Below are 14,769 nucleotides of genomic sequence, written 5' to 3'. Positions count from 1 at the left end.
GACTCAACCACCTCCTGTGATCCGCCGGTGGTGTCCTGTAACAGCTGTCTACGGCATCAGAACACGCTACTGCCGCTATCCCATATTACATCTGTGCCACTCAGCGCCAACGGATCAGCAATCCAATTTCACACAAGCTCGCTCAGAGGGGGAGGCTATACGCTGACGCAGGAATGAGGATCTATGCTCCAACGAAAGACAAAAAGTAGTTTGAAGTGGATGGGGGGAGGGTGTTCGGAGGTAGTGTCTGTGTGTCTCTGTGTGTGTGTGTGTGTGTGTGGTGGGGTGGGGGGGGGGGGGGTTGACAATAGAATTAAACAGAAGTAGTGATGTAGTAATGGAAGTGCGATGGAGGGAGATAAAAAGCAGAGGTGATAATGTGGGGATGGGGGGTTTCGATGAATGTTACTTTCATCAATGGAGCTGCTGCAGAGAGCCACAATAAGCCCCGAACTATCCAACCCACACAGGTGACACGGCAATGGGAAAGCGTGGCAGGAGGACAGACAGACACACAGACAGAGAGAAAAGGTAAGCCCCTCCCCCCCCCCCCCCCCCCCCCCCCCCGAAACGAGATCTGCACTTTGCAAGCACACCATTGGTTGTGTAGGGACGTCCAACGTGGCAGTTTCTGCTCAGTCAAAGACCAGCGAGACAATGATCTCTGTGTTCTACCGGGGAGAGCAGATGTACGGTATTGGACGGCAACCACACACCTCTGGCCCTTTCAATACCCTACACTCATATTGCATAGTCATTGTGACATAAATAGAGAGGGGGACTTCACTCGCATCTCCTCTTTCACGGAGCAGAAAGAGATTTGAATCCAATATCCAATGGCTGCTTATTAGATCGGGCCATCAGGCCGTCAAATTGGAGCCAGACTCGTAAGACAGCCGGTGTGTGTTGAGGAGGCGGCTTTCCATCCCCACGCACACGCAGAAACACACACGCAGAAAAACATACACACACAGCACACTCTTCTCCTGCCAGAGCTTTGCATACAGTCTTTTGTAAAGCCCGCTGTAACCGGCACAGACCAGCACCACTACGCCAGGTCCCTGAACTGTCTCTTGGTTACAGATATCAATGCATTTTAGAACAATAACCTATCTCTGCCTCGGTTTTATTTTGTCCAAGAGGATTGAAATGCGGCTCAAGATGAGGCAGATTCATCAAAAGCAGTGGCTGAAAGAATGAGGACTTGAGGCCGGGGTTTGCAGAATTGTGATAGAAAAAAGTGCAGGCATGTGTGATGGATAGATAAGTGAGGGTGCCTCATGGTTGGTACAAAAGGTCAGCTGGGATCCCAGACCTTTAAGACGGATAGACAAGAGGATCCACAGGAGGAAACGGACTGGAGGGAACCTGTGGAACATTCTGTCCAGGGAGATTGACAAGAAATGACAAAGATAACACTTGCCATCACCCATTCTTTGACCTGCTGCATTGTTATCATCCAACATATCTGACAAGTGCCAACCGTTTCGTTTTTATGCGAACACCTTTTTTTAAATCAAAAAAGACCACTCTCAATAATTTCAGCTGACAATAAAAGACGAAAGATGTCCTGACTGGTTGAGAGTGTAGGATTTCTGATAAATTTGTCTTTAGATGTATTACTCCCATGTTTCATCTATCCGATTTCAGATGCTGATAAAAGTCTGACAGTTCCCTTTTTTTACAGTGCCGTTACCTCTGACAGCTTGACAGTGTGCAGTCATCGCGGCTGAGGTGCCTCTCAGTTCTATCAGTCCGTTTGGCTTTCTGTCTGTCTTTCTGGATCTGGACCTCGGTCCTTGATTAGCCAATAGCCATCACTGCAGCGTAGTTGATTCGGAGTGGAACGCTTTAATTTTCCCCACATGGCGCGGGGACATCCAGATCCTGGTGCAATTGGTCCCAGTAAAACAAACAATCACTGTTTGTGCTTAACACTCAAAACTTTCCATTTATTATCGTAAAGCCCGCTTTACTCCCTTGAGGTCCACTGTTTCTAAATGACTAGGTTTTAGACGTTGGACAGCAGCTTTGTTTGTCCGAAAAACATTACGATGATACTTGTTTTTGAGGAAAAACAGATTATAAGGAGTTGACTAGTGGACTAATGGAAAGTCAAACAGTGGAGTAGGAAAATCATGTTGCCCAGCTAAACTGTCAGGCCTTTTAAAATCAGGTGGACGCATTTAAGTAGACAAGCCATGAATGTATTCTTCGAAACAGAAGGCACATTGTATTGTGCCAAAAATCTTCTTTTTTTTCCCGTGTGTGAGGGAAAATCCAATCATCAGAAGAAAAAAAAGGGGTTGGCAGCTTCAATAGTGGCATGTCTATAATACTTGAGGGCGGCTTTCTGCATAACAACTGAGGGCTGTCTTTATCCACAGTGACATTTCGACCGGACGAACAAGGCAGAATAAGCTGACAGGTTCATCTCAGCTCGGTGTCATACAAGCTGACTTTTAGCGCTAAAATATACCCCGACACACGCACCACTTAGCCACTTACAAAGAACAAAATGTAAGGGCGTCCTCTGGCTCTACATATTTGAAACTGCATAACACTTTGAAAGTCAGATAAAGAGACACTTGACTCGCCTACGGAGAAGCCTTTACGTGATGGTGTACGGATAATGAACGAAAGCTACGGCGCTGAGAAGAAATTAAGCATTTCTAATCAATCAGTTTGGCCTACTTCGGAGGGATTGTCTTCTGAGAGCTGGAAATTGGACATTTTCCCTGTGAATGCAAACCAATTGGTAAGCAGCAAGTCTGCGATATGTAGACAACACGTACAATAGCAGAGGCCAATAAATAAAATCTAGGCAGCAAGAGGGTGAAGAGTGTTTACCTTGCTGCTCCTCAGAGAAATATAAAGGTGCTTCAGAAAGCCTGTGCTAGTGCTACTTTGTATTTGGGGAGAATTGTAAGTGTTGTGTTTTGAATTTGATAATATTTAGAATGCCAGGAATAAAAGAAGCCCACAGTATCCCCAGTCTTTGACAGCTAAACCTTAGCGCTTAGGATTTTCTGCAGGCTGGATGTCATTAAAAGGTGTGAGGCAATCATTTTTTCCCCACAGCTATGCTTAGTGTTACTAGGCTTTCCTCATAAGGTGGCAGGGTTTTCTTGAAGGCCCCATGGTGAGTCTGTCTGCTTCAGAAATGTAAAGTTTAATCTTTCCTGGATGATAGGGTTTCACTGTTAGAACAGTTGTAGTTTCCTCGCCTATCCGAAGCTAATTCAAAAGCTCTCACCTTCCACCCAGACCCCCCCCCCCACTCCTCCTTGCCTCCGTTCTGTCTCCCTCATCTAGCTCCCCCAGCGTGCGCGTCCTTAAACTTTAATCATCTCAGATTCAATACATTTCACAGCTACTCGTCACATGGTTATCCCGTTTTTTTCAAAAAAAGTCGTCCCCTTATAGCCTCAACCTCAATGGAGATTTACTGATTTGGGATTGTTCATGTTCTGTTCATTACCAGGTTCCCTGAGACAAGAGCAATGGTGACACAGAGAGCTATTCTTGATGTCGGTTTATAAGTGCTGCAGATATGAAAAAAAGCAGCATTAAGAAAATAAAAAGACTAAAAGCAAAAAAACGCTGCTAATGCATTGCAGAGGAGAGATGAACGGTTAAATCACAGCATCGATATCCACATGCTGTTACTGCCGTGCCTTTCAAAATGTTCAGGAAAATAACAAACAAATGCCTCGATGCGGTTGCAGGCAGGGAAAGAAATCACTCACAAGGGTAATGTTTTTTGTGTGTTTTCTTTCTTTTTTTGTTGATTAATGTCGAAGTGAGGCCATGACACCTGCTGTTTTCTGGATACCATGTTGTGTTGGCCACAGTACGGGGTCTGCATCAAACCATTGGCTAGCGAGCTGACCTGGCTGAAATCAATGACCAAAAAGGCACAATGTGTGATTTAATTTTGCCTCAAGACGAGCTCTATTGATCGCCGTTGTCGATACCCGGAAATTGAGATTCATGCCGATTACCTAAGCTAAATGGGAGAACTCCTTTGCAAATATAAACTTTCAAAAGACACTTTTTTTTTCGGATAAACTGTGCATTCAAAATGCATGCTGTTATGGCTTCGAAGCATATGGATTGGGTAATGGAGGAACCACTTATTGTAAAAGAAGCTCTGCCAGGTGGTGAGATCTGTCATGGGAGGCGGTTTCTGTCAGTACGTGCTCAGCAGAACAGAATGCTTCATTTGGCCTTGTCGGAGGAAAACGTTTTAATGGACTGCCGGCAGCAGGTACTTCATTCAATTCATTGCAAGCAGTTAATCCATTGGCATAACACTTCTTGTTAAGGATGACTTTTAATAAATAAACTAAAAAGGGTCAAATAAGAATCTTACTTGTTTACCAAGCTGACCCACATATACTTCTTTGTTTTCTTGGAAGCAAACGCTATGGTCATAATATGGTATTTGCTAAATGTACAGCAATAACTAAGAACATAGACAGCTAATTTATTCCAAAAGGCAGCCACATGATTTACATTTTTATCATTTAATATTCATCAGCTAAAACAGAATATATTGTCAAACTACAGAAGAAAATGCAGAGGGTAATCTTCACTGAATCTCTTTACATCTAGCATATCGAGCTGTACCTATAGAGACTTCCCCTAATTGCACCATAGTACTACAGCTACCTGACCAGAATAACATAAATATCAGAAGAAAACTAACTTACTTTGTTTTCTACAACATTAAGCTAACGAGTTGGCTACAGCAGGATAAAGGCATAACTCATTCCGCTGGCTTGGGACAGAACCAAATACCATCAGCAAACACTTCAACGGAGAAATGAATGAGATGTAAACAGAGTGAATCAAAATGCCCATTGAATGAAAGAGAGAATAAACAAAAACCTGCAAGTAAAGCCGCAGATAACCAACAGTTATTAGTTTTTGGCACTGCTTTGATCAATGTATATAACTATGTTTTTGTTTTCTTTAACTACAGTTCAATACCGATTATTGGTAGGGGAAAAACAAATTACACCACTGCTGCAATTAAATATCATGAGAGGATGGATAAAAAGAAATGTCTTAGTGGGTTATCTTTGGTGTAGTACTTTCTGGGTAATATTATGTGTTATCAGATAAAAACTCTATTCTTTTCTAATAATGAATAACATTCTTTTTGTGAATAGTTTAAAACTATCAGTGTGATCCCAACAATAGAAATGCTCTCTTAATTGGGACCTAGCCCTACAAAGCCATACCATGAGAGGGTGAAAAATAAAGGGGAATAGAAATATGACAGAAATTGTAGCCTCCTGTATATCACAGAATAACTTGGAAGCAGGACAATGGAAAATAAGGTAAAAAATAAAGTACTGTTTACGTGTAAGAGACAGAATGGGTTATTAATATTGTGGATTTAGTATCTATACATTTAAAACAACTTTACAATAATACATTTCAAGAATGAATAGCCTGGCAATGGATAAGAAAGCATAGCTCCCAATTACACTAATGTTTCATATGGTTAGCTTAACATCACAATGGACAATGCAACCAGATGGTACTTTTTAACACTAAGCATTTGTCCGCACTCGCACACACACACGCACGCACGCGTATTGCCAACCCTATACTTTTTTGCTTGATCATTAAAGCTGAAGCAAACACCATGAAGAATTATTTATAAAAAAAATTGACATGAGAGGACATAATGACTCCATTTATGGTTTTCATCACACAGAGTAATATTTGCAGGGATATCACATTCAGCTCACACACACACTCCTTTAGATATGAAGCAATTGGACTTTGTCCCAACTTGGGTCTCAGTGTTTATAGTGAGACAGAGTCTCCAAACAGTGGAGATCAATAACAGCCTGTCAGCTTTTTAGTGTAGCCATGGACAGAGCAGAGACATGGGACCACTGAGAGAGAGCTGCATCCGTCCATCAGACTCTTTGTGACCCCCAGCAGCTTTGATCGAAGATGACAGAAAGAGAGTGAGAGAGATTGAGAGAGAGAGAGAGATTGAGAGAGAGAGAGAGAGAGAGAGAGAGAGAGAGGAAAGTGAAGACAGCAGACAGCTAGGAGGTACTGTAGATAGAAAGACAGGCTCTATGGTATTGGACAGCTCTCCAGACCCCTGTGTCTTTTTCCAGGCCATAATTAAAGCAGAGCCCAGAGTCCGGGTATTTCCCTTTTTACGTGTTGCTGGTGTCTATCACCTGCCTCACAAAGGACTGTCAAAGGCAAGACAAAGTAGAAAGATAAAGAGGCCCAGAATAAAGCTAACAGAGTGGCATCTGGGGAAAGGATCTGCATTATATCTGCCGCATATACGTGCACACACACATTCACACATATACTGTATACCTTGAACAATTGCGCGCGTCACCTGAAAACCAGTGCACCTAATTGCCCTGGCAGCCATTGAATGATGACAAAGGCCACGGTGGGAGTTGGCAAGACTTTGTCGAGATGTATGTATTTATTCAGTCGCACAAAAGGAGGGGCCGACGCGGTGCCAGAGCGGATTTACTGTGTCTGTGGCCGGTGCATTCAGCAGGGTATCTAATGATGTGCACTTACGGGCTAAATTACCCGAGCATTGTTTACCTCTGCTCTTAAGAGTTCAGGCTCCACCGAGAGCAAAGAGTTGGAGAAGGTGCCGCAGGAGAAAAAGAGCCCCGGTTGGATCTGCTAAATTCAGATTAAAGCAAATGATCTGAAAGTGAATGGTTAAGAGAAGATGAATGGTATCCATTGAAGTAGAGGCAGGGGGGAGAAATGTCTAACTTTTTTTGGTAAAGGCTTCTCTCTTCACCCGCTGTTGACAGCCAGATATCTAGCGAATCAACCCGTACGAGGGGGCGGAGGAGCACAAACTGTAATGGCTCCTGACTATACCAAGCTGCAGTTTTCTGTATAAGGTCTATGTACTACACCTAAATATGATATATATACAAATATCTCACTATCCAATATTGCTAGTTCTGTCAGTTGATGCCACATTAAATTTCATTTAGAACAGTTTTTGGAAAAAGTGTAATGGTCACTATACTAAAAGGGAAATTTGCAGCCGTAAGAGGAATATGCATTTCATGTTTTTTTCTAAAACTGTGATATCAACTAAGAGCTTCTTATATATAATGATGTGTTCCTTTTTGTTTATTTTCTTGTAAAGAAAAGCACCACCTCTCAGCAGCAGGTGACAGCAGCACCCGTCTGAGCCACTGTCAGAGGTCGTTTACATAATGAAAGAAGAAAATTACCAAGGAGGCAAAGGCAGGACAAGCTGGCCATTTGGCAACGAGAGCAAATGAAGATGGAGACTAAATGGCTTGGCAAGAAAGGCCATTGGACAGAGAGAGCAGCGGAATTGGAGTGAGGGATATGGGTGAGGAGAACAGGAGGCAGCAAAGAGATAGAGAGAGAGAGAGAGGGAGACAGACAGAGAGAGAAAGAGACAGAGAGAGGGAGGGAGGGAGCCTTGAAGAGCTGGGACATTTGAACCATGAAGACAGGCATGCCAGTGAGTTGGAAAGTGCAAAGAACATTTGGAGGACAACTGAAAAGACAGCAAGAAAGTTGATAATTCTGTCCACTTGGGCAGTCTTAGGTCAGAGGGAAGCAGGTGTGTTCCGACACGCATTTGGACGAGGCTCTTACCTTAACCGACGTCGGAGCCACTGATCCTGCTGCCGCGATGCCTCGCTTGACCGTTATGTCGCCGCTTGATGTTGTCACGGCAACTGTAGCCGGGGTGGGAAGGAGGGAGGGGATGACTGGGAGGGGGAGAAGCCCCGGACGGTTGTTGCCATTGACAACTGCAGAGGCGCAGCTATGACTGGCTCCTCCATTGTGGAGGCCAGAGGGACGGATGTCTCTGCGCTCCCAGGGTCCCCGGTAGTCCCTCTCAAAGCGGTGGTGGTGGCGTGACATCACTTCCTCTTCTTCTCAGAGGGAACAACGGGGGCAGGCCTGCAGGAAACGGAAAGAAAGGAGGGTATAGGTTGGAGATTATTTTTATAGTAGCTATGCACATGGAAGAACATGAGAGGGACATCAAGTACATTAAGAAAGAATATATTGATGTGAAGGTGTAAATGCTCACAGCATCTGCTCCCAATACACCTGACTGACACAAACACACTGCGGCTCTTTTGTTGCTTCTAATTCCCACTCTCCCAGTCATTAACGAGGGCTGCAGCAAGAGGGAGAGAAATGAGTGCTGCTAAGCAGGTCTATAAAAAACACCATCAGTGCCAACAGCATAAGGAGCTAAATTTGTTGCACGGACCATCTATGCCGAAAACAGTGAGGCTAAAAGGAACCGGCCGAGCGAGACTCAAACTGGTTTAGCTCATTCAAGTTGTCCTGAGGACAGCGCGGCAGTATCATGACTTTGCGGGCAAAAAGTCATTCATCTGAATAGATAAATAGGCCTGCAATTACAGCTCATCTCATACATGTAATGGCTGGTTAATTCAATCACATTGCCCTTGAAGTGCATCCGAGGGTTCTCCCCTTTTTTCAAACACAGCAGCCTGTGCTAAGCTAAAGGTGACAGTGAGCTGGAGTTACTACTGTATATCAGTATAGGCTGAGGTGCTATTGTGTAGCACTAGCGACGTATCACTGTATATTATATAATAAATCAAAGGGGTAAAGGATCCGAGTAGTGAAATCCATCACTGAGGGGATTGTAGCACATTGTACTCCTCCTCCTCACCAAAGCACGTTACGCTTCCCAAGCCCTTGATAACACATGAAATAAATAAATAACGACCTTAAACCAGGTTGAGCAAGCCCCATGTAAAATCCCCCTGGTCTGTTAGGAGAGAATGACAGCAGATGATAGGTCTTTATTCTGCGTGCTGGGGTCTGTCACGCTGCTTCTTGCCTCAGAGAGACGATGAGAATGCCTTGAAATGCAGGCGTCGCTGTGCGCACCACACACACTGTGTTGAGTGTACAAAAGCGGTGCATACTACAAGTGAATGCACTGTATGCACATAAGGTTTTTTTTTGCGGAATTTAATGAGAGCACACGTGTTTCAAAACTCCAGTGCTGTATGTGAGCTTCTTTGGTGCCGGCTGTGGGAAATGAAAGGTTCTCTACAAAGCTTTGATTCAAGTGATGCACACTGCAGCCTGTGGTGGGAGCACTGGCCCTGCTGTATCTTTTAAGCTGCTGTGACCGTCCATTTATGTACCCTGCTAAAACACTCACTCTTTCTTCCCTTATGTCTTTTTCCTCCTGTACTCCCTTTCATTGCAATTGTTATGCATTTTACTCCCTCTCTCGACCCATCATTTATTTCTCTCTCATACAAGGTCTGCCGCTCTACCCAAACACAGCAAGGTGATAGGCAGCGATAGATGGAGCAACAAAAAGCTGTGGGACAACACACTACACGCACACTCTCCCCCATCCACTCTGCAATAACCGTTCTCCCTCTCTGCAGTAACCCCTTTTAATAACCTCAAATTTTACAATAGAAAAAGCTTGTATTATCTCCAAATATATTCGAGACGGGGAGAGTAACAAGGTGCAAGTCCAATGCAACAATGGCTGAGTTAGTGCCAGGTAATATTCTCTTATCGCCCGAGCTCCACACACACCTCAGCTAAGAAGTAGGAGGTCAGCCGGAACATTTCTTCACGTTAGAAAATAAAATAAAATTTGAGAAAGGGACATTATCTCCACAAGAGTCAGAAATTGGGAGCAGATCGATTTGCATTCACAATTCGTTTTTATCTATCCGTTTTCCGATGTGAAGTGACTACAAGCCACCATCCAGTACATCCAGTGTGCTGTGCTCCCAGGTCTTTACAGTTTTGTGTTTTGTGATTTGCTGCAAAGACTCACATTGTATGTTTTTGTCGTCCTCTGTACCTCCAGAAACAAGAGCGCACTAAAGAATAAATCCCTTAGAATATGCAGAGAATGGCGTTGAATTATAAGTTTGCAAGAGCCCACACTAAAAGGGCATTGTGGGATAACCTTCGGCGAGGCTGCAGTATACAACACCGAGAGAAAGAATGAAAAGTAAGTAAAGTACATAGTTATTCCACAAGAACTATTGTGTTGAATACTGAATAATGTGGCGGCTTAATGGTCTAAGGCATGTGCCATTTATTAAATTGACCTGGGTTTCAATCCAGCACAAACCTACTATTACATTAATATTTAAGTAATGCAGCCCTGCTCTCAACTTACATAATTGCCCACAATGGTCTCATTCCAGTAGCAGAGAAAATATAAAGTGATAGCTACCTTGGTAAAAATACATGAATTGCATTGCAGAATTGTTATGCCACATTATTTCCCCAAAGCAGTTGTCATGGTACAACCTATGAGTGTAGCTGTGGGTTTGAAGTAGTTTATACAAAGGATGATAAATGCTTTCGATTCTATCACTTACCAACCCAAGTGGCCTTTTCAGAATCTTGGCCCTAGGTTTCATTATGTGCACACAACGCTGTATGTGAATCCCTGTCCTCCTTGCACTATGCATGAAGGCTTACAACAAATGTTACTAATACCAATCCCACTTCATCTAGGGTCCTTGAAAAACACAAGGGTTTTAAGCTATTGATTACAGACACTTCAACTCACTTCACAAAATAGTCCTTACAACTCAAGTCTTGCAGAATAGTAGCCTATATGAAACCTTGTATTTGTACAATGTACAACTATAAGTCTGTGTGTGTGTGTGTGTGTGTGTGTGTGTGTGTGTGTGTGTGTGTGTGTGTGTGTGTGTGTGTGTGTGTGTGTGTGTGTGTGTGTGTGTGTGTGTGTACTGTGCACATATGACCATGTATCACCTTGAAGCCCGAGCGTGTTTGCGAGAGGGGCAATCGCGAGAAAGTGCTTGCTCTCTGAGATGCCTGTGGGAAACCAACAACACCAGACACACCTGTGAACTCCGCCAGACCAGATAAACCCTTAAATTCATCACAATCTGCAATGACACGTTGCTGTGCGCCGCACTGCTCGGGGGAAATAGTGCCAATAAAGATTCACTCATTTTCTTTCACATCCAATGAACTCACTGTCAGCCCTGGACAAAAAAGAAAACCCAGCCGTACACAGGACAGATGATAACCTTTGCCGCTGCATGTTGAGCTAACCTTTTAAAAAGCCTTTTTCAATTTCACAAGAAATTAATGAAAGCATTTCAGTCCTACCCTACAGCAATTAACGAGACTCTTCAGCTCCTGCAATCATGTCGGCATGGTTAATAATCTCACCTGAAGGGATCTGACTTTCCTGTGCCAAATGACTCTAGCTCCTACTTGAAATAAAAGCTGATGACTAAGAATGCTTTGATGAGAGATTGAAATCTAAACAAATGATTAATACGGATAATCCTCTGGAAGCCCAAGTAGTCACAACGTGAATAGGGTTTCCAACACGAACAGAAGAGCCAAAAAAACCAATGTCAGCGATCAAACCCTAATGAGTTGAGTGACTGGCTGACTGACTGGCATCTCCATTGGGCTGTCAATCATGCCATGAGTTAAAAACAGCTAGCAGCAGAGGAAGGAGGCAGAGTGTGTTTTGGTCGCTGGGCATTTTTGTCCTGTTTGAAAAGAAAAAACCTCTATCCTAGCACTGGCACCCAGCATACGATGTAACACATGACGTAATGGTGTGGTTGTGTACTTACCGTACTCAATAGAAACAAAGAAAGAAATACAGTTAAGGAGTAGAACGAGCACACCAAGGTCTGAATGATGTGTGCAAGGACACCTGAAGCTGACCTTACCACGACCTCATCGCTATGTCACCATGGAGATGACCTATCGTGCCCCAGGGTGACTGACACGTGGACAGTGGATGCAGCGGCGCACATCAGGAGGCGTTCCCAATCATCCCCCTGTTACCGAGCAACAGCGTTGACAGTGATTAGCCAAAATTAAAAGTTTGTCTGACAGATGGGAACGGGAGACGCACAGGCCCTAAAGAACAGCATCTGTCACTCCGAGGTGGCGCACAGCGTGTCACGCGTGTGTGACAGACCTGCGTTAACAAAGCCATGTGGGAATACGCAGGGAGCCGCAGATAGACGTGAGGAAAGAGGGAGTGGAACAGATGGACAGAACGTGGCAGCGACAGAGTAACAGCGAGACGGTGTGAGCGCACGAGCAAATGAGATGTAACAGCAGTTAAAATTGTGTGTGTGTGCGTGTGTGTGTGTCATGTGTGTGTGTGTGTGTGTAGCCTCAAATAGTGAGAAGGGTGTTAAAAGATGGGATCAGGGTGGGGTGGGCTGGGTTGTGTGTCATACTTCTGTACCAGAGTGTGATGTTTGCTTTACTGGCAAATTCTGCCCCCTGCGTTCAATATGCCCCAGCTATTCCACCTGCTACAGATAGTCCCCAAGAGGAAGGGCTCCGTTTTCAATCTGTAGTTGTGTTTACTTCTATTGACCCATTGACAGCCCAGCTTTCACCACACTCTCTCTCACACAGACACACACACGAGTGCTAATGATCAATTTGTCCATCAGCAAGTCTGGATGGTAGCCTACAAATGATAGCCGGGAGAAGTAGGTATACTGTAACTTTACAAGACTAGACTTTGCTGTAAATGAGCATCCCTATGGGAGATCTGCACAGACAACCACACACACACACGCACGCACACACACACACACAGACACACACACACACACACACACACACACGCACACACACACACACACAGTCACAAGCGCAGACACTTGCTCATACGCACATCCCACATACACCAATACAACTGCAAGCCAGTAAATGTGCTGACAGTTCCTCTCAGACAACAGAGGTATTCATCCTGATTTTTAAATAACGGGAGGGACCGTCGGTACAGGAATAGCCCAGGGCAATGCGAGCCACAGTCTCAGGCTTTTTAAATTCTCCTCGTCAGCTACAGTCCATGGTACCTAAGACTTAGTCTCAAATGATGAAAACAAAAATGGAAAAGATGCTGCATCTTTCACGTTCCATACATAGGTGCCTGCTTATACAACATGCACACGTGCAACTGTACAGACAAACACAGCGATGTGTCATTAATTAAGCAATGTACTAGCACACTGGCACATTCTAAATTGGATGCTAGTGAGTAAATATTAGTACACTTCATTTGGAATAGTTTGCTCTCCAGCCTCATTAGGATCATTTTCGCTCCAGGAACTTCATAATTTGTTTTCCACTTTTTGTAAAGTATTGATTGATGAAAACTGATCTGCCAGAAAAAGAACCGGGGCCGTATTTTTAGCTTTCCCTATTACGGACGTGAGGAATTGCAAATGCAGAAAAGGAAAGAAAGACACAAAAACAATGCATCTATATCTCATGAGCTCAGACAGACCTTGAATAGAGGAAGGGCCATCTTCAGGGATAAGAAGCAGAGATAAATGTGGCCACCTGCTGGCACGGCAAGCAACAAGCCTATTGTTAGGATTGATCCTCGGCATTAGTAGGTCCAATTAATCCCGACGGTTTGAGGGGAATTAGTTCTTTGCAACAATTCGTACACCTCATTAGTGGCCTGTGTGGAATCCAGAGGCGCCGCGCAGTCAGCAGTGCATCATAAAGACAACAGATGTCTCAAAACAGATAGCCCACCAGCTAAACCACCGTTCAATACAAAAACAGCTTCTGTTCCGAATAGATTATTAGAGGCAAGCGGGCTGGTTTTACCTAAACAACTACAGGAAAACTGCAACTTTGACACACAAATAAACCTGCACCCCGGGGTTTTCCCCAGTCATTCTTAGCAGATCTAGCACTAAGCTAATCTGATTCCTCCTCCTTATCTCATATGCCTATTAGGATTCCCATGTTTCAGAGGGGATGATTGTGAAGGATGGCACTTTGTACATTAATCTGACACCTTGATGGATGAAACACTGGTGGGTGACATGCACACATTGCCTCATTTTGCGAGAGACGGACTCTTCCTGATCTTATTCATTTGATAAACTATGCGATCAAAGGCCAAATCATTCAAAGCGGATAAGGTGAATGATGTAGAACGACTGAGGAGAAATAAAAAAGGAAATATTTTTTTATTTTAATTTTTTAAGATTAAGAAACCTTGCATATCTGCACCACTGACAGTACATTTCTCCATCAGGGTGCATGGGCACAATTCTGTAAAGGAGCATGAAAAAGTAAAACTTTCTTCCAATCTGGCAAAAAAGCAGCTCTGTGTGTATATGTGTGTGCTGTGTGTGTTTTGAGGGGGATACAAAATGATGCAAGGGTTTCCAAGCCGCTTGTTTGCTGTAGTTTGAACACACAGGCTCTGTATTCACTTTGCATGATAACAACAACACGGGCCAACCGTCACTTCACTGTCCAAAACTGTCAACACTGAATGGCACCCATGCAGACAGGAATGACCATGGTGTTATGAAATATTGCATTGGCTGAGTTAGTGACATACTTCCACTGTTTGGTTGTCAGTATCCCGGGGGTTGTGATTAGCCTGTGGAACAGAGAGGGACTGCTACCTCCACGCTGCTGCTACGTTAATTAAAAAACCGACTTGCAACAAAACGCCATATTATCACAACGGCAAGACATAAAGCTGGAGAAAAACCCTGGGGCTAGTGTGCACACTTACCCATCCAGCATATTTGCATGCTTTTTGGACGGAGTTGTGGGAGAGGCATATTTCCAGATGCCAATCATGCAGTATGTTTGTTTGTGTGTGTGTGTGTGTGTGTGTGTGTGTGTGTGTGTGTGTTCTCTGTGGCCCATGGCAGCTGTCGCTTTTTCTTT

At 44.0% G+C, this 14,769-nt stretch overlaps 1 protein-coding gene across 1 annotated transcript in view; it reads right to left on the bottom strand.

Moving 5' to 3' along the window:
* klhl29 (kelch like family member 29) overlaps nt 1-14,769 on the bottom strand; it is a 214,028-nt gene that overhangs the window by 137,578 nt on the left and 61,681 nt on the right. The window contains exon 3 of the mRNA XM_080047433.1: nt 7,660-7,971. Coding sequence (XP_079903559.1) covers nt 7,660-7,932 — 273 coding nt within the window. The 5' untranslated portion in view covers nt 7,933-7,971. The remainder of the gene's footprint in view (nt 1-7,659; nt 7,972-14,769) is intronic.

Source organism: Ammodytes marinus (assembly GCF_949987685.1).
Source record: "Ammodytes marinus genome assembly, chromosome: 19".
Taxonomy (NCBI): domain Eukaryota; kingdom Metazoa; phylum Chordata; class Actinopteri; order Uranoscopiformes; family Ammodytidae; genus Ammodytes; species Ammodytes marinus.
This window is presented reverse-complemented; position numbering and strand designations above follow the sequence as displayed.